General features: G+C 52.5%; 1 protein-coding gene across 8 annotated transcripts in view; it reads left to right on the top strand.

The window, feature by feature from the left end:
* The window catches only part of PCNT (pericentrin), a 110,285-nt gene that overhangs the window by 43,014 nt on the left and 40,595 nt on the right, over nucleotides 1–26,676 (top strand). For 6 of the 8 annotated variants that reach the window (XM_044250751.1, XM_044250750.1, XM_044250749.1 and 3 more), the window contains 9 exons: nucleotides 9,629–9,790; nucleotides 12,980–13,131; nucleotides 17,401–17,561; nucleotides 17,790–18,028; nucleotides 19,491–19,653; nucleotides 20,175–20,387; nucleotides 24,942–25,171; nucleotides 25,891–26,007; nucleotides 26,113–26,133. In XM_044250751.1, the coding sequence (XP_044106686.1) occupies nucleotides 9,629–9,790; nucleotides 12,980–13,131; nucleotides 17,401–17,561; nucleotides 17,790–18,028; nucleotides 19,491–19,653; nucleotides 20,175–20,387; nucleotides 24,942–25,171; nucleotides 25,891–26,007; nucleotides 26,113–26,133 (1,458 nt within the window). The remainder of the gene's footprint in view (nucleotides 1–9,628; nucleotides 9,791–12,979; nucleotides 13,132–17,400; nucleotides 17,562–17,789; nucleotides 18,029–19,490; nucleotides 19,654–20,174; nucleotides 20,388–24,941; nucleotides 25,172–25,890; nucleotides 26,008–26,112; nucleotides 26,134–26,676) is intronic. The other 2 variants (XM_044250746.1, XM_044250748.1) reach the window with 2 other exon arrangements.

Raw genomic sequence — 26,676 nt, 5'->3', positions numbered from 1 at the left:
CCGGTCGGAAGCCTTTGCAGAGCGGTAGGTCACACAGCCGGGGGGCGCAGGGGTGAAGAGGGATCTGTGTTGCTGCTCCCCTTTCCCGGCTGCAAAATCAATGAGAAATTGTACTCTTCAGTCAACAGTGATCTGCAAAGTGAAAAGAAATATTTGCACTGTGTTAGACTTTTTAGGCAACTTTTTCATTCATTTTTTTCTCTTTAAATAGGATGGTTATCATTCCTTTTCCACTAGGAAATTACCACCGATATCCTAAATCTGAGAAGTTTGGGTCTTCTTGCTTTGGTGACCCAGAAGCCACATCACCACTCTTCGTGTGGGACACGCGGACACCTGCTCTGAGGAGTTCTCATGTAGCTTTGTTTAGTTCTTTATTTTATTTTTATTTTTTAAAAAAACTTTCAGAGGATTTTATTTATTATTCATTTGACAGAGATCACAAGCAGGCAGAGAGGCCGGCAGAGAGAGGGGGAAGCAGGCTCCCCGCTGAGCAGAGAGCCCGATGCGGGGCTCGATCCCAGGACCCTGAGATCATGACCTGAGCTGAAGGCAGAGGCTTCACCCACTGAGCCACCCAGGCGCCTGTTTTAGTTTTTTAACAAGAACGTTATTGAGATAGAATTTCCGTACTGTAAAAATCACTCTTGTTAAGTAGGCATTTCAGTGGATTTCAGCGTATTCACCAAGTGACGCAGCTGTCACTGTTCTGTCACTACTTCAGAACATCCGCCTCTGCACAGAGGACTCCCCGTCCCCCAGCCCCCTCCTCTGACCCCCAGCCCCGGCAGGGGTTGTGCGGGTTTGCCTCTTCTGGGCCTTGTAGATGCGGACTCATACAGTAAGTGCCTTTTGTGCTGGTGTCTTCGACTTGGCCCGGCCTTTCCTAGGTCACAGGTGCTGTAGCGTGTTCCAGTGCCTGCTGTTTGCTTTTCAGGTGTCTTTTATCTCTTGTTTTCCTAATTTTCCATTACTGCCTTCTTTTCATTTCAATTTCCTTGATGTTTATTTTTCTATATATTTTTTAGTTATTTTCTTAGTGCCTGCCCTGGGGATTACAGTGAGCCCTTTATAATGTGGAGATCCAATTAGTACCGTCTTAATTTTAATAGTTTCCGGATCTCTTCTCCTTTGTAGCTTCATTCCCTTCTCTGTCCCTAGTACCGTCCAACAAACTACGGTTATCTACAACTTATGCTCATTGATTTATTCAGTTTCTTCTAAATTAGATAGAAGAAAAAAATGACCACAATTATGTTTATTTTGTCTTTCCATTTACTCGTTCAGTCACCTTTACCACGTTCTTCGTTTCTTTGTGTGGTTTCAAGGTCATGCCCAGTGTCCTTTCACTTTGGCCTGAGGATGCCCTCCAGTATATCTTCAGGGCAGGCCTGTTAGTAGTGAATTCTCTCACTTTTCATTTACCTGGGAATGTTTTAATTTCTCCCTCATTTTGGAAAGATAGTTTCCTGGATACCTAATTCCTGCTTAAGTCTTTCTTTCAGCACCGATGATAGCACCCTGCTGCCTTTGGGCCTCTGTGGTCTGAGCAGCTGGCTAGCTGTTGACCCGCTGTGGAGGATGGCTTGTGTTGAGTCACTCTTGCTGCTTTCAAGATTTGTTTTGTATTGTGTTAGTCACCATGTAGTACGTCATTAGTTTTTGATGTAGTGTTCCGTGATTCATTGCTTGTGTGTTAACCCCCAGTGCCCCCTGCAGGGTTTGCCTCCCTTAATACCCATCTCCGGGCTCACCGTCCCCCCAAAACCCCCAGTTTGATTCCCGGAGTCCATAATCTCTCTTTGTGCGTCTCCCCCTCTGACTTCCCCCCAGTCATTTTTCACTTCTCCGAATGTCCTCCGAGTTATTCCTTATGCTCCACAGTAATTGAAACCGTATGATGACTGACTCTCTCTGCTTGACTTACTTCACTCAGCATAATCTCTTCCAGTCCCGTCCATGTTGCTACAAAAGTTGGGTATTCATCCTTTCTGATGGAGGCATCATACTCCATAGTGTATATGGACCACATCTTCCTTATCCATTCGTCCGTTGAAGGGCATCTTGGCTCCTTCCACAGTTTGGCGACCGTGGCCATTGCTGCTATGAACATTGGGGTACAGATGGCCCTTCTTTTCACGACATCTGTGTCTTTGGGGTAAATACCCAGTAGTGCAATGGCAGGGTCATAGGGAAGCTCTATTTTTAATTTCTTGAGGAATCTCCACACTGTTCTCCAAAGTGGCTGCACCAACTTGCATTCCCACCAACAGTGGGAGAGGTTTCCCCTTTCTCCACATCCCCTCCAGCACTTACTGTTTCTTGCCTTGTTAATTTTGGCCATTCTAACTGGCGTAAGGTGGTATCTCAGTGTGTTTTTGATTAGAATCTCCCTGATGGCTAGTGATGATGAACATTTTTTCATGTGTCTGTTAGCCATTTGTATGTATTCTTTGGAGAAGTGTCTGTTCATGTCTTCTGCCCATTTTTTGACACGATTATCTGTTTTGTGTGTGTTGAGTTTGAGGAGTTCTTTGTAGATTTTGGATATTAGCCCTTTGTCTGTACTGTCATTTATGAATATCTTCTCCCATTCCATGGGTTGCCTCTTTGTTTTATGGACTGTTTCCTTTGCTGTGCAGAAGTTTTGATCTTGATGAAGTCCCAAAAGTTCATTTTCGCTTTTGTTTCCTTTCCCTTTGGAGACCTGTCTTGAAAGAAGTTGTTGTGGCTGATGTGAAGAGGTTACTGCCTATGTTCTTTTCTAGGATTCTGATGGATTCCTGCCTCACGTTGAGGTCTTTTATCCATTTCGGTTTCATCTTTGTGTATGGTGTAAGAGAATGGTCGAGTTTCATTCTTCTGCACATAGCTGTCCAGTTTTCCCAGCACCATTTATTGAAGAGGCTGTCTTTTTTCCACTGGATATTTTTTCTTGCTTCATCCAAGATTATTTGACCACAGAGTTGAGTGTCCATATCGGTGCTCTCTATTCTGTTCCATTGATCTATGTCTCCGGGTTTTTTTTTGTTTTTTTTTTTTTTTTTTTTGCCAATACTGTGCTTGTCTTGGTGACCACTGCTTTGTAATACAGCTCGAAATCAGGCAATGTGATTCCCCCAGCTTTGTTTTCCTTTTTCAACATTTCCTTAGCAATTCAGGGTCTTTTCTGGTTCCATACAAGTGTTAGGATTGTTTGTTCCACCTCTTTGAAAAAGGCCAGTGGAATTTTGATTGGAATGGCATTGAAAGTATAGATTGCTCTAGGCAGTATAGATATTTTAACAATGTTCATTCTTCCAATACGTGAGCATGGAATGGTCTTCCATCTTTTTCTGTCTTCTTCAATTTCTTTCATGTGTTCAGTAGTTCCTTGAGTATAGATCCTTTACATCTTCGGTTAGGTTTATTCTCAGGTATCTTACGGTTTTTTGGTGTTACAGTAAATAGAATTGGTTCTCTAATTTCCCTTTCTATATTTTCATTGTTAGTGTATAAGAAAGCAACTGATTTCTGTACATTGATTCTGTATCCTGGCACATTACTGAATTGCTGTATGAGTTCTAGTAGTTTGGATATAGTCTTTTGGGTTTTCCATATAAAGTTACCATGTCATCTGCGAAGAGAGAGAGTTTGACTTCTTCATTGCCATTTTGAATACCTCTTTCTCCTTTTTATTGTCTGGTTGCGGATGTTAGGACTTCTAGTACAGTGCTGAACAACAGCGGCAAGGCGGGGGCATCCTCGTCGTGTTCCTGGTCTTAAGGGCAGGCTGTCAGCTTTGCCCCATTGAGAATGATGTTCACTGTGGGCTTTCATAGATGTTTTTTTTAAGAACTGTTCCCTTTATCCCTACACTCTGAAGAGTTTTACTCAGGAAAAGATGCTGTATTTTGTCAAATGATTTTTCTGCATCAATTGAAAGTATCATATGGTTCTTGTCTTTTATTAATGTGCTCTATCAAGTTGATTGATTTGCAAATGTTGAACCGCCCTTGCATCCCAGGAATAAATCCCTCCTGGTCCTGTAGGATAATCCTTTTAATATACTGTTGAATTCTGTTGGCTAGGATCTTGTTGAGTACTTTGGCAACCATGTTCATCAGGGATATTGGTCTGTAATTCTCCTTTTGGATAGGGTCTTTGTCCGGTTTTGGGATCAAGATAATGCTGGCCTCATAGAATGAATTGGGGAGTTTTCCTTCTGTTTCTCTTTTTTGAAACAGCTTTAGAAGAATAGGTATTATTTCTTCTTTAAATATTTGGTAGAAGTCCCCTGGGATCCATCTGGCCCTGGATTCCTGTTTTTTGGGAGTTTTTTGATTTACTGCTTCAAATTTGTTACTGGTTATTGGTCTATTCAGATTGTGTATTTCTTCCTGCTTCAGTTTTGGCAGTTTATAAGTTTCCAGGAAGACATCCATTTCTTCCAGTTTGCTTAACATATTGGCATATTGTTGCTGATAATAATTTCTAATAATTTTTTCTGTTTCCTCGGTGTTAGTCATGATCTCTCTCCTTTCATTCATGATTTTATTTATTTGGGTCCACTCTCTGTTCTTTTGGGTAAGTCTGGCCAAAGGTTTATTGATCTTATTAATCTTTCAGAGAACCAGCTTCTAGTTTCATTGATCTGCTCTACTGTTATTCTGGTGTCTGTTTCATTGATCTCTGCTCTAATCTTTATAATTCCTCTTCTTCTGCTTGGTTTAAGTTTTCTTTGTTGTTTTTTCTCCAGTTCTTTTAGGTGTAAGTTTAGCTTCTGCATTTGGGATTTTTCTACTTATGTGAATGAGGCTTGGATGGCTATGTATTTCCCCCTTAAGACTGCCTTTGCTGTGTCCCGTAGGTGTTGGACCAATGCGTTTTCATTCTCATTGGTTCCCAGGAATTGTTTAAGTTCTTTGATTTCCTGGTTGATCCGAACATTTTTTTTTTTTAAGACTTTATTTATTTATTTGTCAGAGAGAGAGGGAGAGAGAGCGAGCGCAGGCAGACAGAGTGGCAGGCAGAGGCAGAGGGAGAAGTAGAACTCCCTGCTGAGCAAGGAGCCCGATGTGGGACTCCATCCCAGGACGATGGGATCATGACCTGAGCTGAAGGCAGCTGCTTACCCAGCTGAGCCACCCAGGCGTCCCTGATCCGAATGTTCTTGAGCAGGGTGGTCTTTTGCTTCCAAGTGTTTGTGTTCCTTCCAAATGTTTTCTTGTGAGTGAGTTCCAGTTTTAAAGCCTTGTGGTCTGAGAATATGCCGAGAGTCGTCTCAGTCTTTTGGTGTCGGTTGAGCCCTGATTTGTGACCCAGGATGTGGTCTAGAGAAAGTTCCATCTGCCTCTTGAGAAGAATGAGTATTCTGTTGTTTGATGATGGAATGTTCTGTGTGTATCTGTGAGGTCCCTCTGGTCCCGTGTGTCATTCTAAGCTCTTGTTTGTAGATCTTCTGCTTAGATGACCTGTGTGTTGCTGTGAGTGGAGTGTTGCCGTCCCCTTCTGTTAGCATCTTATCATCAATGTGTCTATTTCGGTTAACAGTTGGCTTACGTAGTTGGCTGCTTCCAACTGTAGGGGCACAGATACTTACAGTTGTTAGATCCTCTTGTTGGATAGGCCCTTTAAGTATGATGTAGTGTCCCTCTGCATCTCTGACTACAGTCTTTAGTTTGAAATCTAATTAGTCTGATATGAGAATTGCTACCCCAGTTTTCTTTTGAGGCCTATTGGCATGAAAGATGGTTTTCATCCCTTCACTTTCAGTCTGGATGTATCTTTAGGTTCAGAATGAGTCTCTTGTAGACAGCGTATGGAAAGGTAATGTCTTTTTATCCAGTCTGCAGCCCTGTGCTGTTTCATGGGAGCAGTTAGGCTGTTCACATTGAGAGTGATTATTGAAAGACACGATTTTATTGTCATTATGTTGCCTGTGAGATCGTTGTTTCTATAGGTCGTCTCTGTAAATTTCTGTTCTATATCACTCTTGGGGCCTTTTTCCTTTTATAGAACCCCCCCCCCTTAATATTTCTTGCAGGGCCTGCTTGGTGGTTACATACTCTTTCAGTTTCTGCCGGTCTTGGAAGTTCCTTGTCTGTCCATCCATTCTGAATGACAGCCTTGCTGAATAAAGACTTCTTGGCTGCATGTTCTTCTCATTTAGTGCCCTGGATATGTCTTGCCAGCCCTTTCTGGCTTGCCAGGGCTCTGTCGACAGGTCTGATGTTCTTCTGATGTTCCTCACTCTGTAAGTAAGAAATCTCTTCTCCCTCACTGCTTTTAAGATTTTTCCCTTGGATCTAAGATTTGCAAATTGTACTATTATATGTTGTGGTGTTGGTCTGGTCTCATTGATCTTGGGACGGGTCCTCTCTGCCTCTTGGATACGATTGCTTGTTTCCTTCCCCAGATTAGGGAAGTTCTCAGTTACGATATGCTCAAATTTATTTTCTGGACCCCTCTCCATCCCCTCAGGGATCCCAGCAGTTCTGACATTGGAATATTTCATGGTCATTAATCTCTCTCAGTCTGATCTCTTGGGCTTTAAGCTGTTTTTCCAGGCCTCCTTGGCTTCTTTTCTGTCATCTTATCCTCTAGGTCACTAATTCATTCTTCTGCCTATTTTACCCTGGCAGTCGGAGTATTCAGTTTAGGCTGCATTTCATTTATAGCATTTTTAAGTTCGGCCTGATTAGATCTCATTTCTGCCCTCAGAGATTCTATATTGTCCATATTTTTCTTAAGCCTAGAGATCGCCTTCATAATGTTACTCTGATGTCAGTTTCTGACGTTTGGTTATATCCATATCCATTAGTTCTGTGGCAGAAGCCACAGTCTCTGAATTATTCCTGTGTTGGGGGTTCCTCTTCATAGTCATTCTGTTGTGTGGTGGTTGAGGGAGTGCACGGGGTCCAAAGTATTGACCATGACCCAAGCAAGAGGCACCTGTTTTATAGGGACCTTAGGGTTGTCGGCCTCTTGGTCTTCCAGCCTGTCTTCTGGGGGAGGGACCTGCTGTGCTGTTACTCAGGCAACCCTGTTTGGGCAGAGTTGCCATGCCCCGGAGGTGGGAGTTGGCTCAGTGAAAACCAGTTTTGGGGGGCTTTTGTTCTCTGGCGGCTTTCCCCAGGTGGCTTTTCCGTCTCTTCTGAGAGAACAGAAGTGACTGTGTCCAGGCTCCTTTCTCAGAAGACCGAGATCGCCGTCTATTCTTCAGTGAGCTCCCCACGCCGCACTGTCTCCATTACTGTCTGTTCTGTTAAACCCCTTAGCGTCCTGGGTTGTGGGCCCCACGGCAGCACTCCCTCCCTCTGCTTCCAGGTCCAGGCACTGCTCCAGTGGTGCAGGATCCCACTCCCTCCCCCTTCTGTTTATCTTCCAGTATCTACCCGTAGAGTGTGGAGTCTCGGCTCCCCCTTCAGACCTTGAGACCAGCTGCCCGAGATACCCCATTTGTGGGAATCCAGATGCGTCTTCAGGTGTAGCATCTCAGGCTGATTTTGTGGGTGTTCAGAGTGGGCTGGCAGGTACCCAGCTCAGTTCAGGGGACCGGTTGAAATAGGGTGCCCTCCTCGTCTGTCATCTTTCTGCTTTCAAGATTCTTTTTCTTAGTCTTTCACAGTTTAATTGGAATGTCTCTTGGTATGGATCTCTTTGAATCTATCCTACCTGGGGTCAGTTGGGCTTCTTGTGTTTGTAGATTAATATTTTTTCATCCAAGTTGTGGTTTTTGGCCATCATATCATAAAGCAGGCTTTCTACCTTGTTCCTTTCTCCTCTCCTCTGCGACTCCCATTGCGTGTATGTTGGTCTTTGAGAGTGTCCCACAGGCCTTGGGAGCTCTGTTTACTTTTCTTTCTTTCTTCTTTTTAGAGGTTTTACTTTATTTATTTATTTAAAGAGAGAGTGTGCTCGGGAGCAGGGGCGGGTGAGAGGGATAGAAAGAGAGAATCTCTGAGATTATGGCCTGAGCTGAAATCAAGAGTTGGACACCCAAGGCGTTTTTCTATTTACTTTTCTTTATTCTTTTTTCTTTTTATTCTTCAGACCAAATAGTCATATTTGATCTGTCTTCATATTTGCTGATTCTTTTGCCCATTCGAATTTACAGTTGAGCCTCTAGTGAATTTTTCATTTCAGTAATTGTACCTCTCCGCTCCAGAATAGCTCTATAGTTCCACTTTCTAATCTGTCTCTTTACTGAGGGGCTCTGGCTGGGGCATGCTTCCAGTGCACTGGTGGGTGGCTTCTTCCTTAGCGTTGACTTTGTGTGAGTGTGAGGTCAACAAGGAGTGTTAGAGCCTTCTCAGCTTTTCCTTGATAGGTACATAGCCCTATACTTGCTTCCTAAATTCCCAGGAATGTGCTGGAGCCTTTCAGAGCTCCCTGTTGACACCACATTCTCTAGTGGTTCCTTTTAAGCTTTTAAGCTTTTTTTGTTTACCTCTTCCTGGCCCCAACTGCGACAAGTTAATGGGTTTCAGCCACTGTAATGTTAAGCAGTAGCTGTCGGTTGATTGTGGTAAGTGGCCCGGCAGTAGGGTTGTGACAGCGTGAGCTCTGGGAGCTCATCCTTGAGAACGGAGCTTCTCAGTGGGCTGCAGGATAGGTCAGTGGGTGAGAGTCGGCGGGCCGGTGCTCTTGAGGAGCTCCGAACCCCTCTGGTCCCCCCCAACCCTTACGACTGCGGGAGGCTGTTGGCAGAGCTCTACCGGAGGTGCGAGGGATGGGATTAGGGCAGGTTTGAGTGCCTCATAGCTGCTGTTTGGATGGAGACTCAAACTTTGTTTTTAGTAAACTCTAGATTGTTACAAGTCTTTCTTAATTTCCAGAGCTCTGAAGAAGTTGCATTTTCACAGTTTCTGTCAGTGTTCTCAGTGCTGTTATAGAGGAATGCGTTCTTGGATGTCCTTATTCTGCCATTTTGGAAGTGCTGCCTCTGTGGTAGTTGTTGTTTTGTTTGTTTGTTTGTTTGTTTAAAGCTTATTTCATTAAAGATGCCAGGGTGGCTCAGTTGGTTGAGCCACTGCTTCAGCTCAGGTCATGATCCTGGAGTCCAGGGATGGAGTTCGCATCAGGCTCCCTGCTTGGCGGAGAGTCTGCTTCTCCCTCTGACCTCCCCCATCTCGTGCTCTCTCTCTCAAATATATATATATATGTGCGTATGTATATACGTATACGTATGCATATGTATATATATCGGATATATATCTTTTCTTTTTTTTAAACGATGGCCTTAAAAAAAAAAAGAAGCTTATTTCATTAATATAAGTTGTTAGGTGAATCTTACGAAGAACAATGTTTATTATTTAGGAAGAAATAGGGTTTATGTTTTGAAACCAAAGGAACTTTGTTTCTAAATATCTTAGATTCTGATGGCCGTGGTATCGTGGTGATGGGTAATTTCTTAATGTGATCGTTTGGGAAAAGAAGCGAGCTGTCCTCTTGATGTTCTCTGTGGGAAGCACATTGAATACGTGTTCACTGTGGGTAGTGGCTTCGTCCCTTTTGATCACTGCTCTTGGCACAGGGTGGACTCAGTAAATACTTGTTCAATGAACTGTTTTAGCAAACAGCAAGGAAATGGAGCAAGCATAACTTCTAGAGCTTAGAGTGACATTTTTGTTGTTTTTGTTAACAGTGTTCTTTTATACAGGGTGAATTTGAAGGGGAAAAGAAAGCTGCTTTGCATGAACAGGAGGAGATCCCTAGGCTGGAGTGTGAGCAGGCACAGTCTCCTCGCCGAAAAGAGGAAGAGTCTTTGTTTCTGCAGCTTCAGGAGAAGAATGACCAAATTCTACGGGTATGTGGCAAGTGTCTTGTCTTTGTTTTTATTTTTGTGTGTGTGTGGTAAAATGTGCATAACATTAAATGTACCATTTTAATCATTTTTAAGTGTTACGGTTCAGGGGCATTGTACCCCGTTCCCAGGGTTGTGCGGCTGTCACCGCTGTCCGTTTCCAGCACTGCTCATCCTCACACAAGCAGAAACTACCCCACTGCCCACGAGCTCCCCTTTCCCTCCCTCCAGCCCCTGGCACCCACTCTTCTGCCTTGTGCCGCTGACTCTGACGGCTTCTGGGGCCTCCTGTGATGGGGCCAACAGCATTAGTCCTCCTGCGTCTGGTTTAGTCACTCAGTGCAACGTCCGCGGGGCCCGCCGGGCGGCAGCGCGGCTCAGAGCGTCTCGGTGTTTTGTGGCGGAGTGACAGTTCTGTGACACAGAGATGCGTGTCCTGCTGCTCTCTCCATGGATTTGGCGGCTGGTAGACCTCTGCATGCTTGTTTCTCCGTCTCGGCTGCTGTGAATAACGTCACCACCTGTACGAGTCTTGTTCCAGTCCCTGCCGTCGGTTCGGGCTGTGGGCTTCTAGAACGGCATTGCCGGGTCCTGGCGACTCTGTTTTTGTCTTGAGGAGCCGCCGCACTGTCTTCCTGGCGGCTGCCCCATTGCGTGCCCCTGCCGGCTGCGTGCGGGGCTCCGGTTTCCCCACAGCCATCATTTGTCCGCCGTCTTCCCTCTGTTCATGAGCACGTCACAGCGGCCGTGAGGTCGGACCGTCACAGCGGCCGTGAGGTCGGACCGTCACAGCGGCCGTGAGGTCGGACCACATCGTGGTTCGGATGTGCGTTTCCCTGGTGCGGAGTGACGAGCGTCTTCTCAGGAGCTTATTGGCCGTTCATTTGTCTTCGGAGAAATGTCTGTTCAGGCTCTTTGATGGCTTTTGAATTGGGTTTGGTTTTTTGTTCGTCCTTTGTAAGTTTAGTATGTGCAGTTTTACTGTTTTCTTTTCTTTTTTTTTAAGTATGCTCCCCGCACAGCGTGGGGCTTGAACTCAGGGCCTGAGATCAGGAGTCACGTATTCCAGCAGCCCAGCCAGCCAGGTGTCCCGATTTATACTATTTTTTTTTCCAATTTATTTATTTTCAGAAAAACAGTATTCATTATTTTTTCACCACACCCAGTGCTCCATGCAAGCCGTGCCCTCTATGATACCCACCACCTGGCACCCCAACCTCCCACCCCCCGCCACTTCCAACCCCTCAGATTGTTTTTCAGAGTCCATAGTCTCTCAGGGTTCACCTATTTATACTATTTTTTGAGATAGTCTCACAATGTAGATCTTTCAGGAGTGTAATAATTCTGTTTCTTTTTCTTTTTTCTTTTTTTTAAGATTTTATTTACTTTTTTGACAGAGCGAGAGCACAAGCAGAGGGAGAGGGAGAAGCAGGCTCCCCACTGAGCGGGAAGCCTGAGGCAGGACTCGATCCCAGGACCTCAGGATCATGACCTGAACTGGAGGCAGCCGCTTAACTGACTGAGCCACCCAGGCGCCCCAGAAAAGGTTTTGTTAGGATGTTTATTTGTACTTTCCTGTTTTTTGATCAGTGTCACTAGAGATGTATCTATTAGGTTTTTTTCAGTCTCCATACTGTTTTTGTGAAAAGGAGGGAGCAGGGCCGGCAGAGGGAAAAGTCTGTGTCCCACAGGCTCGAAAGTGGACTCAGCCTCTGGAGGCCTGTGCCGCTGGCCCTCGCGGTGCTGCTGCCTCAGCCCGCGGCTGCCCGTGGGAACAGGGCTCCATGCTGCACGCCTGGAGGGCCTCTGCCTTCTCTTCACAGCCCCCAGCGGGGGCCCAGCCAGGCCTGGAGCCACGCAGGTGCCCGTTTCGTGTGCCGGCAGCATCCTCTCCTCTCTTTTGTTGGTTGTAGTCCTGGCTTGCCATCTTCGTGGGGTACCAGTGGTTTATGGAGCTGCGTTTTTTTCTAATTTCCGTACAAGCGCAGCATTGCAGTTGTTTTTGCAGTTTCCTTTCGCTCCTGGTACGGGTTTCAAAACTGCACTCTTCTTTTATCTGGTCTTTGTTTCTTTCTTGTACTTGCTAACATTTTATGGGTCCCCCCTGGGGTTCTCTTACCCATTTCCTACTCCACGCAAACCTTTTCTTACTCCGGCTGAAGAGCTGTCCGCGCCAGCTGGGGTGCACCTGCCGGCAGGCTTCCGCACCTGGAGTCCGCTTGCTTCCGGGCTCCACGCGTCCGCTTCTAGAGCCGGAGGCACTGGGCGTGTCATGCCTCGGCCGCCGTGGACACCCGTTGTTCCTGGTTCTTGGGAGCGGCGGAGGACAGGCCTGTGGCCTGCCTGGCTCTGTGCCGCCTGTGTGCGTGGTCACGCTCTGTCGTGCTCTGTGTGCGGACGATGCCCGGGTTCTTGACCATTAGCTCAGCCAGCCCTGAGAAATCACTGTGTTGGCTCTGGGCTCCGGGCGCTGCATTGCCGGGAAGACATACTTGTCATTTCACTAAGCTGCACAACAAAACTGCAGGGATCTGTGCTCAGTGCTTGGGCAACCTGGGGAGCCCACAGTAGCCAGGGGTGCCCAGGGTAGCTGGTGCTGCCCACCCCGCTGGCTCACTGAGACCCCATGATTGTTGACTGTTTTTTTAAAAGACTTATTTATTTAATTTAGAGTGTGCGTGTGCACAGTAGGAGGGGCAGAGGGAGAGAGAGAACCACAAGCAAACTCTCTTCTGAGCTCAGCCTCACTGGGGCTCTATCCCAGGACCCTGAGATGACGACCTGAGCCAGAACCCAGAGTTGGATGCTCAGCTGACGGGGCCTCCCAGGCGCCTTTGTGGGCTCCTTTTTCAAGGAGAAATAAATAAGAATGATCTTCACTTGTCTAGAAACTGGTGTTTATTCTGGATGACTAGAAAAGAGATTTTGAGTTCTTACTTGTGAGAGTAATCTCTGGTGAGTTTGCCCCTTCCCTCGGTGCCTGGGGCAGGCCAGAATGTTTATGCGTTCTGCTTTTGTAGGCAATGAATAATGGCGGGGTTGGGGGGTACCTGTAATTAGGAAAATTAGTAATTAGAAAATTAGTAATTTTCACCTTTAATCACTATTAACTAGGATGATGAGTGTTTCTTACAGAAGTTTATTCCTGACTAAATTGTTCTAAATAAAGCTGTAACAATTTTTCCTCAACAGCTGAAAGACCAAATTTTATCCTTAAGTCAAGAAGTAGACGAGTGCCATTCTGAACTGGAGAAGCTCCAGCAAAGGCGTGAAAGGGAGAACCAGGAAGGCACAAATCTCATCTCGATGCTGAAGTCCGACGTTGATCTGTCTGACCGTGAAAGGTCAGTCACGTGCTCCTCTGTCAGAGCTGCCAAGTGCATGGTAGTACCTGGCGGGATGGAACTCTGTGCCACCTTCTTCTTCTCATTTAAAAACACTTGAAACATCAAGAAAAGAACTGAGTAATGTTCGATACCCATATACCCACCACTCACTCTGCCAAATTTTCACATTTTGCCAGATTATAAAATTTGATGCTGTAATGTGGAGTTAACCTTAAAGTTAAATTGCCAGGATTTTTGGTTTGTTTTCTTTTTTTCTTTTTCTTTCTTTCTTTCTTTCTTTTTTTTTTTTTTAAACTAATAAAACTTTTTTTTTTTTTTTAAAGATTTTATTTATTTATTTGACAGACAGAGATCACAAGTAGGCAGAGAGGCAGGCAGAGAGAGAGAGGAGGAAGCAGGCTCCCTGCTGAGCAGAGAGCCCGATGCGGGACTTGATCCCAGGACCCTGAGATCACAACCCGAGGCGAAGGCAGCAGCTTAACCCACTGAGCCACCCAGGCGCCCTAACTAATAAAACTTTAAATTTTTTTCTATTTTTTTATTTTTTCAGTGTTCCAATATTCACTGTTTATGCTCCACACCCACATCCGTGCGATCCGTGCCCTCCTTAGTGCCCACCACCGGGCTCACCCAACCTCCCCCCGCTCCCCTCCCAAACCCTCAGTTTGTTTCTCAGAGTCCACAGTCTCTCATGGTTCATCTCCCCCTCCGATTTCCCCCAGCTCACTTCTCTCCATCTCCCCATGTCCTCTGTGTTATTCCTTATGCTCCACAGTAAGTGAAACCATATGATGATTGACTCTCTCTGCTTGACTTATTTCACTCAGCATCATCTCTTCCAGTCCCGTCCAAGTTGCTACAAAAGTTGGGTATTCATCCTTTCTGATGGAGGCATAACACTCCATAGTGTATCTGGACCACATCTATTTTATCCATTCGTCCGTTGAAGGGCATCTTGGTTCTTTCCACAGTTTGGTGACCGTGGCCATTGTTGCTATGAACATTGGGGTACAGATGGCCCTTCTTTTCACTGCATCTGTGTCTTTGGGGTAAATACCCAGTAGTGCAAGTATAGGATCATAGGGTAGCTCCATTTTTAATTTCTTAAGGAATCTTTAAACGGTGGGTTTATTCTGGAATAACAGAATTGCAGTCCAGGACAAGCTCGCTAGTGCATCACCAGAAACAAGTCTGGAGAACAGAGGAAGCTCTTTTATAGATGGAAGGAGGACTAGGACTGTTGGAAACAAAAGTCCATTAGGAAACTGTATTGAAGGTATAGTGGTTTCTCATTGGCTGAGTTGTTGCTGGGCAGAAGGAAACCCTCCTTCTCCTGCTGGAATCCTAATGTGGTCAACGTTCCCCTCTTCCTGAGAGATAAGCGGCTGGAAGGGCTTTCCCTCCAGGGAGTTCCCCACCCCCCACCTCCTCCACCCCGCTTCCTGACCCCGTTCGTTCGTTCTTTCTCTCTCTCTTTCTTTCTTTCTTTCTTTTTTTCCTTAAAGATCTTTTTTTTATTTGACAGAGGGAGGCACAGCGAGAAAGGATCACAGGCAGGGGCGAAGGGAGAAGGAGAAGCAGGCTTTCCGCGGAGCAGGGAGGCTGATGTGGGGCTCGATCCCAGGACCCTGAGACCACGACCTGAGCCTGAGGCAGACGCTTAACAACTGAGCCGCCCAGGCGCCCCATCCTGACCCCATTCTGGTCGGGGTTTTCTTAATTGTTACCTTTCTCCCTTTTGACCAGATCTTTCCTCGAAAGCTGACCAAGAGTCAAGTGTTTCATGTTTAATGGTCTTGTCCCTCCATGCCAGGAAGGACTTTCCTGGTTGTCCTGTCCTACCTCAGAAAAGCCTGGCTAGAGGGGCTGGTTAGGCTCCCTGCTCAGTGGGAAGCCTCCTACCTCTGCCTCTGCCCTCATGCGGGCTCGTGCACGCGCGCTCTCTCCCAAATAAATAAATAAAATCTTTAAAAACAAAAACAATAACAACAGAAAAGGCCAGCTGGAGGGCTGGAGGGCTGGAGTGCTTACGTTTGTAGTAGATCGCCCCACTCCCTGCCCGGCCCAGCATCCTGGCTCTTTGCAATAGCAGAAACTGTAAGTTTTCTGGTTTTGTTTAGGGGCCTTTACTTGTCAGATTTGAAAATGGAGGATTTTCGCAGTTCTTTCAGTGACTCATGTAGGATATAAGCAGCTCGTTTGCTGTCGTCAGTAAATCTGGAGTGGGCACTGTCTCGTTCTGTCCTGGTCCTTTTTTTTTTTTTTTTTTTAAAGATTTTATTTATTTATTTGACAGAGATCACAGGTAGGCAGAGAGGCAGGCAGAGAAAGAGAGAGGGGGAAGCAGGCTCCCCGCGGAGCAGAGAGCCCGATGCGGGACTCGATCTCAGGACCCTGAGATCATGACCTGAGCCGAAGGCAGAGGCTTAACCCACTGAGTCACCAGGCGCCCCTGTCCTGGTCCTTTATAACTAAAGGGAAAGATCCTAGTTCAGCCTGTTAAAAAGTGTAGAGAGTTAAATGCTACCCAGGTGGATTCAGCTAGAAGCTGGAATGGTCTCATTGGCTGTGGTGGTCATGAAGAGGTCTGAGGCTTCTGTGTACAGCCTGAGTGTTGTTCCAGTGAGCGGGCTCAGGAGAGCATCCGCTCCGTGATTTCCCGAGCCCGTGGTAGCGCCCTGACAGAAGGTGAAGGGCTGGGTTCTCCGAAGCCCCCTGGGGCTGCGTCCTCTGGGCCGCTTGCGTCCCGCGCCGGCCGACGGTGCACGTCCGAGCGACCAGGCCCCGCAGCCGCCTCAGGACGCGCTCCAGCTGCGGTTCACGGCTCGTTCTCGGTGCGGAGGACACGGAAGCTTGGGGGTCGTGCGGGGCCTCGGAAGACCTGCAGGGGCGGGTTCGGTGGGTCGGAGGAGGAGGGCAGCTGGGCCAGAGAAGAGCCAGGGATAGCCGGACCCGGTACTGGGCGGTTCCGAGTGTCTGCGGAGGCGATGGGGGCGGGGCCTCAGAAGCCTCAGCTCCTTTATTTTTTATCTGTATTTTTTAAAGGTTTTTAAATTTATTCATGAGAGAGAGCGCGCGCATGGGCAGGGCACCGCCGGCGGGGGAGAGTGAGCGGGGAGCCCGATGCGGGGCTGGATCCCGGGACCCTGAGGTCGCGACCTGAGCCGGAGGCCGAGGCGACCCAGTTTGCCTCAGTTTAGTTTAGTTTAATGTTTTGTGAAGAGGCAGAATCTCGGGACTCCGGGAGCCTCGAGACATTTAAAGTCGGCGGCCCGGCCCGGCAGGTTCCTCCTCTTCCGGGAAGGACCCGTGGCTTCTAGTTTAATTCCACGTAGAGCAGGTTGAGGGGGGTCAACAGTTCTGGTAACGGCCATCGGAGTCCTGAGTCACTTCTGCCCGAGCCGGTCCACTGACTTACAGATGCGCGTCGTTTCTAAGCTCAAGACCGGCGGGAGCACAGGCTTCCCCGTGTTCGCGCCATGTCACGGCTGTGTCGCTCCCCGGCACCCACGTGCTCCGCGCCATCCGGGCCTGCACCGGGCCGGGGAAGAGGGGGCAGCTTTGACGCTGACTTGGGTTTCTGCTTGAGCTCCCTGACCCGCCCTGTCCGCCGTCACCCCGCGCCTGCCTCCACCCGCTCCCCGACGGTGCCCTCTCGTCCTGTGCCCGCCCACCCTCTGTCCGCAAGGTCCCCGCAGTCTGCTGTGGTGGCCTGGGCAGCAGCGGGGAGCCGTGGGGCCCTGGCTGTTCCTGCGCGTTCTCGTCTGTCCTGCTGCTTCCTTCCCGCCCATTCCTGCTGTGTCTCTCCCCTGCCCTTCGGCTCTGTAAGGGGCAGCTCTCCCGAGTTTCGTTCAGTGGCATGTCCCCGTGTTGGGAGCAGATGTAGTTCCAGGCCCATGGTGGGGACGGAAGTATGTGCATGGGGGCGGAGGAGCCTGTCTCCCGCCCGCTGGGCCCTGGCATCTCCCAGCGGTGAGGACCCCGCCTCGGCTCCAGCACTTTGCCCCCAGCCGTGTCCTGGACGGGGTCACGGTGCTCTGAACAGGGGGCCATGTGGGTGCTCTGCTCTCCTCCTGAGGGGTAGAAAGGCTGTGAGTGGGGACAGGAGCCTGGTAAAACTGGGATGAGATGATGTCTTTTTAAAGTCAAGACCAGGCGTTTGGTCTTGTTGGCAGAGCTGCCCCCTGGGCTGTGCCCCTCTTGTCTGAGTCCGTCCGGCTTCGGGGCGTGGCTGACAGTCTGCTGTCCGCTCCGTGCTTTGTTCAGGAGGGCTCTCCGGGACGCTCTGCGGAGGCTGCTCACTTTGTTTGGAGAGACGCTGAGGGCTGCCGTCACCCTGAGGAGCCGCATCGGTGAGCGTGTGGGGCTCTGTCTGGAGGACGAGGGCCTACCTGACGCGCGGCCCAGTGGCCAGGCCCTGTTTGCAGGTGAGTGCCCGGACAGCCCTGTGCCTGCAGCCCCTGGGCCGGGGCGCTGAGTGCGCCGCTGGTGACCCGTCCCCCTTCCCTGCTGGGGCCGGGCCGGAGGAGCTCCTGATGTTCGGGACGGGTCGTTGCCTCTGGGACGCGGGTGGGCTCGTCCTGCAGTAGCGCTGGGGGGCGGGGGAGCTGGCCACGCACTGTGTGTGCCGGTTTCTGTGTGTGCTCACTCTGCAGCCCCAGTGCTCGATGAGACGTGGCCTGCGGCCGAGGCAGCCCCGTTGGAGCTGGACCGAACTTTGCCCGAGTGTGCGGAGGTGTCTTCCGAGGCTGAAATTAGCAGTCACCTCTGTGAAAGCTTTTTCATGAGCCCAGAAAGTTCGCTGGAGTGTGAGCAGCCAGTTAGGAAGCTCTACCGGAGCCTCGGCCTGGCGGTGGACGGCCTGCTGGAGCTGGCTCTGGACTCCACCCGGCAGGTGAGCCGCGGCTGCGCAGCTGCTCGCCTTTGAGAAGGCGACAGGCTGACTCGTGGGCGAGTTGAATGGTTCGGTGACATCCGCTTGATAGACGAGGCCAGCACAGCTCCCAGGTGCTCTGCTGGGCACAGAACACGCGTGTTTGTCCTTCTCGAGCGTTACCTGCAGGGCGAGAAGGGGCCTTGGCGCTTTCCAGGTGGGTCTGGCTTTTCTCGCTGTTCACTCCTCTGGGCAGAGCAGAAACTCAGTTCTGGGTGTGCACCTGCCTTCTTCTCACATTGTTTTGATCTTCTGTTGCCACCAGTGATATTCTCCTGTTTTTCCTAAGCAGAAGTCTTTTCTGAACTGAAATTCTGGAAGCAGTAGGCTTGCTGCGAATGGAAAGTCAGAGCTGAGTGTCAGGCCAAGGACAGATGGTTCCATCTCTCGCCTTTACTCTGTTCTGCCTTCGGCAGTACTTACGTTACATTGGATGTGTGTTTAGAGCTTATCACTAGCAAAGGAAATTACGTTCATTAACCCTTTCAGAACATTTTACACAGGAGAGACCTTAAATACGAATTATGAAAAGCAGTATAGAGTTCCTTTCTTCTGTTCAGCCCAATTAGAAAATAAGCATTTTTAGCCGAAACATTGCTGTTTACATCCCAGAAAGCCTTGAGTACGTTCTCCCCACTTGGTGAAGGTATGAGAAGGGGAGCCTCGGGGCTCTTTTCAGGGGGACGCCAGTAGATGCCCTCAGAGGCAGGGTCTAGGGAAGCTGCAGTTAGGGTTCGTGGGAAGGAGGTGGGGGGAAGCCCAGCGAGGCGTTCGGGTGTCTCTCGGCTCAGCGCGTGGGCGTCTGAATTCAGAGGTCAGTCTGGGCACCCCTCACCCCCAAGCCTGAAGGTGGCCTGGGAGCCTCAGGCTGGGCAGGGGAGGAAGGGGAGATTGGGGCCTGGGACTGGGCCAGGCCTGGGTGGCATCAGAGGAGGCCCAGAGGCCCTGGTGTGACGGAGGCAGGCGTGGTGGCATGGGTGGTAGAAACGGGTCAGGCGCCTGGCCCGCCGTGGTGACCGGCCCAAGGAGCCCTTCCTCCCGCCCATGGCCTCCACATCCCTCCCTCCCTGTGGAGCGCCAGGTGGCTACCCCTGCTCGGATTCTAGGGTCCTGAGGGACAGTTTTTGAGACCTTTGGAGCGCCCTTTCCCTTAACAGCGTTGTTGGGCAGACGTGGTATCCGTAGTTCATGGACATGTGAATGTTCTGTGCTGCATTAAATGTGTGTGTTTGAAGTTTTCTTTTTTAAAAACTGCTGAATGAGTAACTTGTCCAGTGATTGACACGGTGCCGAGGATCAGTATCGTTGCTTCCAGGGTATTTGTGGTTTTGTCCGATTCTGCTGTCCAGAATCCTCGTCCTGTTGGTGGTACCGTCAGCTCTGTTTGGACGTGCGGTTTCGTTTTCCCCGTGTGTGTTAACAGCTGGAGGAAGCGCGTCAGATCCATTCCCGTTTCGAGAAGGAATTCAGCTGTAAGAACGAGGAGACCGCGCAGGTGGTTAGGAAGCACCAGGAGTTACTGGAGCGCCTGGAGGAGGCGAGCGCGGCCCGGACGCAGCTGGTGCTGGAGCTGCACCAGGCTCAGGGTGAGCACCGGTGCGGGCCGGGGAGGGCGGTGGGGCACGCAGGCCGCGGCGCGTGGGGAAGGGCCGTGTTAACAGAGGTCTTACAGGCAAAATGTAGAACGAAATTAATGCCGGGGAAGGCCTCTGACTTTCGTCCGTGAAACAAGGCGCCACCAAGCTGCTCCCCAGGCTGCGAGCCCCTGAGTGGCCTCCTGGGCGGAGATGCATGTCGGTCCTCCCTAGCCCCAGGAAGTGACATTTGTGACCCCTCTGGCCCCCACGCTTCTGGTTTGTGGTGGTCACAGTGTCTCGTGTGCTGGGCGCGTGGTGTGGGGGTGTTGCGCGCGCAGCGGCTCCAGGGCGTGTCGCCCGGTCCTCCTGGTGCGCCAGTCCTGTGCTGTCCGTCCGGGGTCGCAGGCGTGACCCTGCAGCTCTCGTGTCCCCGGCCGCATCTCACTGGGGCTGGATTCCCTCGCGGGGACGCCCATCCTTCTGCTCTGCCAGCAAAGCCTCAGGAGCTGGGTCTCTCCGCGCCTCCGCAGGCATCATTGAAGGGTTCAAGGTGGAGAAGACCAGCCTGCAGGAGGCGCTGGGCCAGAAGGAGGCGGCCGAGCAGGGCCTCGCAGTCGAGCTGGAGAGCCTGAGGCAGCAGCTGCAGCGGGCGGCCCGGCAGAAGGCAGAGCTGGAGGAGCAGAACTCCGCCCTGTGCGCCCAGAAGGAGGCCTTGGCCGCCGAAGCGGGAGAGCGAGAAGCCGGTAAGGGTTGCTGGCCCGGGGGTCAGAGACGGGCACGGTGCAGGGCGGGAGCAGGGGCGGCCGCCGTTTAGCGATGCTCAGTGTGGCGGAGGGCCGGGGAAGACGGTGGGAGCCCTGGGCCGAGGGCCTTCCCGTGCGGGCGGCCCTGCTGCTGCTGCCCCGCCGGGGGGGGGCAGGGTTGTCCTGGTGACCGCAAGCCGGGTGGACGCCTGTGTGAGGCCCGCGTCGCCTCTGGCCGGCACGAGGATGCTGGAAATGCCGCTGTTCCCAGTAAAAGAGCTTTGGACTCTTTGAGGCAAATAACCAAGTCTGGGGGGAAATGCAGGCTACTGAAAATTTTTATTTAAATTTTTTAAAAATCGTGTAATATGAACCTGGAGTAGGAAACGCAGTTGTCGTGAAAGTTGTGACTTCAGGTGGTCGGAGCTTTGGTGTTACAGTGTTTCAGGTGTGAACAGTCAGAGCACGAGCGTTCAGACGGGTGCGTGGGAGGGTCCGGCGTCCGGGCAGAGTTTTAAGAAGCGGCCGGCGTGGGTCTGGCCTTCCCCAGACCCGCGTCTCGCTCACTGGGCTTCTCTCCCCGCCGGCCGACTGCAGCGCGCGTCCCCGTGTGCGTGCGCTGGCCTGGGCCCCGGCCGGGTCCCGGTGCACGGGTCTGATGGAGGGACGCCTCAGCCGTTCTCCTGCGACCCCGAACAGCTCGGGAAAGGCCCTTTTCTTCTCCGCTTGGCGTCCCTCAGTACGCGACCAGCTGCCGGGGGTGCCGGTCATTGCTGTATCCTGTGTCCTCCGCTCACGGGTTTCCGGCCTTGTCTTTATTCTTTCTGGCCTGCTTTGTCCCGTGAGCTCTCCAGGCCGCGGGCTTACTCGTGCTGAGAGGCGGGTCTCACGAGCCGTGGTTGCTTGAGGCGGAGGGAGTTGTCGGGGGCTCGTGGTTCCCCCCACGGGGGATGTTCTGGAAGGTCTGTGTGTAATGGTGCCCACCTCTCCCTGCTTGGCTGTCCACCTGTACGTATCTCTGCCCCTTTCCACTCTTTGAGCTAGGATTCTGAGGTTGAAAACTTAACCGAGCTTTGTTTTTTCTCTTGAATGTTATTTCCACCCGGTAAGTCTTTTTCCACCTTCAAGTGTGTCTCTTGCGGATCTCACGTTAGCATGACTTCCGAGGAGGGTCCACGTCGTGTCTGCTGTGTCTCGTGGCTGTGCCTGCAGCCTCTCTGTCCGCCGTGCTCTTCCGGTGACCTGTTCTCCTTCCCGTGTCTCTCTGGGTGGAAGGAACCTTCCTCGGCTGCCCGGAAGCCGTGCGTCCCGTTCTCCTCCGGGCTTTGCTCCTTCCTCGTTCAGGCCACTGTCTCGTGCTCCCCAGCGCTGAGCCTGTCCCGTTCTCCCCCGTTCCCGTCTCTGCCCGGTGCCCAGCCCTGCTGGTGTCCAGTAAGGCTTCATTCACGCGTGAGACTGTGTCTGCATGTGTGCAGGCGTGTTAGCAAGCGTATGCGTGAGCAAAAGCCTGTGAGCCGGGGTGTGCACCTGTGTCTGTGCACCTGAGAGCCAGCCTGCATGTGAGCCGGCGTGAGCGCGCGGGCGTGTGTGTGTGGGCGTGCACCTGTGTGAGAGAAGGCACGTGGCCGTGGGGGAGTGGGGCACGAGCACGTGTGCTCTGTGGATCCAGTGCCTGTGCAGGGCCCCTCCTGCTCATTCTCAGGGGTTCCTGGCCCAGCCTCCGGGTCTGCGGGGTGGCCAGGCCTGCACCCGTCCACCGAGTTTACCCCCGTGAATGTGTGTACTTCTAGGGTGTCAGGACTTCAGAGCTGGGGCCTGAGCTGGGGAGCGGGCTCGTGCTCCCTGCCTGAGGCCCGAGAGGACCCAGCTCTGTGAGGTCCCTCTGCTGTGCCTGGGCCTGGCTCCTCCTGCACGTTTCCCGAGGCTGTGTCCACGGCTGCCCTTCTGCGTCTCTGGTCACCCCCGCGCCCAGAGCCCTGGCACTCCTTAGCAGAAGGGAGAGTGGGGCCAGTCTTTGTCGCTCCTCTGGGATCCTCTGGGGCCCTTGGCTGGCTTCCCTCTTACATCGTTAGTGCCCCCTGAATTTCTTCTCGGAGCGCTCTTCCTTTCCTTCACCCATTCGCACATTTTGGGACTCGCAGATGATTACATCGTTTAACACACAGTTCGGGGCACCTGGTGGCTCTGTCAGTGGACTCAGGATGGTGAGACCCAGCCCCACACTGGGCTCCATGCACAGCGCCAAGTCCGCGTTTCTCCCCGGCCCCTCCCCCTGTGCACACTCATGCGTGTGTGCGCGTGCTTTCTTTTCCTCCCTCCTCTCCAAATAAGTAAATCTTTATAAACAAAACGCTGCCGCCTACCCAGCACCTCCTGACCGTCCCTGACCATGCCCCCCTGCCCCGGCACAGTTCAGTATGTGGTCCTGATTCTGCCTTGGGCCTTCCTGAAGGCTGACCCACTTCTAAGAGCTTTTGGCGGTCAGAGAAACTCAGGTTGGCCTCGCCTGTGTGTAGGCGTGTGGTGTGTTTTGTGGCTGCGCTCAGGGCCGTGACTTCTGTCCCCTTTAACAGTCCAGATCCTTTGGCCTCCAGGAGCTGCTGCAGCCCAAAGGGAACTAGTCTGCCCAGGCTGCGGTCCTAGAACAGTGCGGACGGGTACAACCGACGGACGCTGTGCCCTCGGTCCTTGAGGGTGGACGTCCAGGGTAAAGGATGAGTGCCCCCCTCTGGGCTGTGTCCCACACGCTGGAGCCTCTGGGAAGGCTCCGATCCCAACCGTGAGGTTCGATGTATGGATGTTGGGGGACACATGTTCAGACCGTCGCGGTGACGTTACGGAAAAGCGTGGCTGTTAGGGACTGCCCAGGACCACAGACGTGCCCTGGATTCCTGCTGACTGACCGTCCGTGTCCACATCTGAAGATGCTGTGTTTTCCTTCATAGGCACACCTGGTCCCCTAGCCTACGAGGACTCAGGTTTGTAAACCAGTCAGGGGACTGCTGTGTGAGACGAGCTGTGTCTGCCCCAGATTGCCCCAGTGTTTCACTAAAGAGGAAAACTACGTCAAGGCTTTTGTGGCAAACTGTTAACAACAATGCCGGTGTTACCTTCTGAACTGACCCGTGACCCTGCACGAGCTTCTGTCCAGTGAGGCCCTCTGCGGCCCTGAGCCGCGGCCGGTGCTGCTGTGCGGGAGCCACGGCTGCCGGGAGATGCGCTGTCCTGGGAGGTCGAGGGAGGGGCTCGGGGAACCCGAGCGGAGCTCCTGGGCTGCTCCGACGTCGTGGCTGGCCCTCAGCATGGCCTGAACGGCCACAGGACAGCTTCCCCGCAGCGTCACCTGCATGGGGCCATGTGGGCCGTGGCTGGGGTTCTTCCTCCCGCACGCGGCCCCTGGGGGTGGTGCGGTCTGGCCGGCTGCAGGGGTGGGGAGCTCCTTGTCCTAACCGCATGTGGAAGGCGGGTCCCCGAGGTGCTGACTTAGCAGCATGGAGTTGATTGGGGACGTTCTGTTCGCGGTCATGCTGGTTTGGCATGAGACTGGCAGATTTGTGTAAAAGAAAGGAGTTTAGAGAGCCGGTAAAATGTAGTGAAACTTATGAGATTAAAATTTCAGTTTGGGGACAGTTTGAACACTCGAGGATTCATCAGAGGCAAGCCTCCTTTTATATGGTGCTTACGAATTTCCAGTTTCCATTGGATTATGGCCTTATCATCCAGTTAATTTTAGATCGGCTTTTTTTTTTCTTTTTTAAATATGTTATTTATTTATTCGACAGAGATCACAAGTAGGCAGAGAGGCAGGCAGAGAGAGAGAGAGGGAAGCAGACTTCCCCTGAGCAGAGGGCCCGATGCGGGGCTCGATCCCAGGACCCCGAGATCATGACCTGAGCCGAAGGCAGGGGCTTAACCACTGAGCCACGGAGGCGCCCCTAGATTGGCTTTTGATGTGCGATGGCTGGACCCGTTTCCTCGGAGATGGCTTCATGCCCTGGGAGCACGGGGAGCTCGTCCTGCATCAGGCCTCGGGCGCCCTCCCGTGGACGTCTGAAGTGACCGTTCTTTTTCTACACGAGAGACTATGTAGAATTGTACTTTCTCGAAAATTAACCGATGTGTCACTTGGAAAGAACCAGGATGGAGTTTTCTCCGGCTTTAAAGTTTTTTATTTTAGCCGGTCTTAATTTAAAAGATGTAATTTTTTTTTCTTTTTTCTGAGGTACTCGACTATTTTCCGAGGGTATTTGGCTAAGTGGTGGCTGTTAGGGTTAGGGTTAGGGTTAGTGTCTGGCCAGGCTCGGGCTCACGCTGGCTTGCGGCATCCTGTTGTTTCCTCGGGGTGGGGTCTGGGAGCCTCAGCGACGCCGCGTCCCGGCCCCCTGGCCGGGCTTCGGGCTGGGGCTGCCAGGGAGGCTAGACCTGGGCGTGCTCTGTCCTCGGGCGGCCCTGGATCTGTGGGGCACCCGCCGCGCACGGTTCATGCTTCTGCTTCCGTCCGAGCACCCACTCTGACCCGTGGGGCTCTTCTCCCTGTGTGCTTCGTGTCTTCAGCTCTTCGTAGGGAGGTGGACGGTCTGACCCAGGAGCAGGCGGAGGCCAGGAAGCAGTCGGAGAAGGACCGCGCCGTGCTGCTTTCCCAGATGACGGTGCTGGAGGCGGAGCTGGAGGAGCAGCAGGCCCAGCAGGAAGCGAGCGCCCAGCAGGCCGAGGAGCTCTGCGCGCTGAGGCAGCAGCTGGCGGCTCTGGACAAGCAGCTGCGGGGCCAGCGCCACTTCATGGACGTGAGCGTCTTGGACGCGCTAGATGGGCGTCCCCGGAGGTCTCCTCCGCAGCGTGCGCTGCCAGGACACGGCGTTAGGGCCCGTGCACAGCCCCGTTGTTGTGGTCCCTTCGCTTCTCCGTGCGTGGCCCGGGGGTTGTCGCCGCGTGCCCGTGCGGGCTGCGGAGGGCCCTCGGCCGCCCACCTTGCAGGCCCCGCGTGCCCAGCACTCCCCCGGTCGGGCCCGAGCCATCTGCCGTCCGTGGCTGTCGTTCTCTCTGTCTCCCTCCTTCTGGTTTTATTTATTTGAGGAGGAGAGAGGGCGGGAGAGAGGGCGGACGCACAAGCGGGGCGGGGGAGGGGCCGGCTTCCGCCGAGCAGGGAGCCCCATGCGAGGCTCGATCCCAGGACCTGAGACCCTGTCCTGAGCCGAAGGCAGATGGCTCAGTGACGTGGCGCCCGGGATGCCCTTGTGTCCACGTTCTGCCGTCCCTGTCCTTGTACCTGCCTCTTCGCTCCGCTCCGCTCACAGAGCCCCGTGGCAGGGAGCCCCCAGCCTGGCCCGTGGACACGTGTGGGAAGGGGAAGGCCGGGTGCGGTGTGGGAGGCCCCCTGGACATCCGCGTCTGAGCGGGCAGTCTTCTCTCCTGACCCCACGCCGTCCCCCTTCCGTCCGGGGGGAGAAGTGCTGTGTCCGTCAGGGCGTCCGACGTCTCCAGGCCGCTGCCCCTCTCCCCACAGGAGCAGGCCGTGGAGAGGGAGCACGAGCGGGAGGAGTTCCAGCGGGAGATCGAGAGTCTGGAGGAGCGGCTCCGACAGGCGGCCCGGCCGCGGCCCCGGGGCTCCTGCGGCAGCGAGGTAAGTCAGCCGCAACGGGACCCGTCTGCCCGCCGTCTCGGGAGCATTTGAAAGACTGAACCTTTTGAATGACTTTTTTTTTTTCCATGTGTGTGGAAACGGCAGCAGGAGCAGCTGGAGGAGGAGGTACGGTGCGTCGTGGGTCTGCATGGGGGAGGGGGGCTGCCTTCCCGCCTCACCCCTGCGTGGCCAGTGGGGAGGGAGAGCTGCTACGGGCGGGCCTGTTTCTGGCGGGGAGCCGGACCTGCCGGCATGGCTGTCGTTGATTTGCTCTGTTCTCCCCAGACCCTGAGCACTTTTTGGACAGTTGTGGCCTGTGTTTGGGTGTGAGCAGTAGGACGTGGTCCCGTGCGGCCTCCACCCCGTTCCTCAGGGTGACGCCCACGGAGACGGAGCCCACCCCTCGGCATGGGCCCTCCCAGCCACGCCCCTGCCCTCGGTGCTGGTTGTGTCATCCTCACGGCCGCACCAGGGGACCAGGCTGGGGGAGGGACCGTCGGGGACTGACCTGCCCCCAGTCCGAGTCTGGAGCCCCCTGGGGGCCGCCCTGCCTGGCCTTTTTCTCTCTTCTTGCCCAGTAGTGTCTCCCGACAAAATTAACCTTATTTTACGGATACATTTTGGGCTTGTGATTTTCTGCGTCTTTCCTGAGAGAACGCCCGCGTCACG

This window comes from Neovison vison, chromosome 6, assembly GCF_020171115.1.
Source record: "Neovison vison isolate M4711 chromosome 6, ASM_NN_V1, whole genome shotgun sequence".
In the NCBI taxonomy this organism is placed as follows: Eukaryota; Metazoa; Chordata; class Mammalia; order Carnivora; family Mustelidae; genus Neogale; species Neogale vison.
Note: the sequence above shows the minus strand (reverse complement) of the source record. Positions and strands in the feature narration are given on the sequence as shown.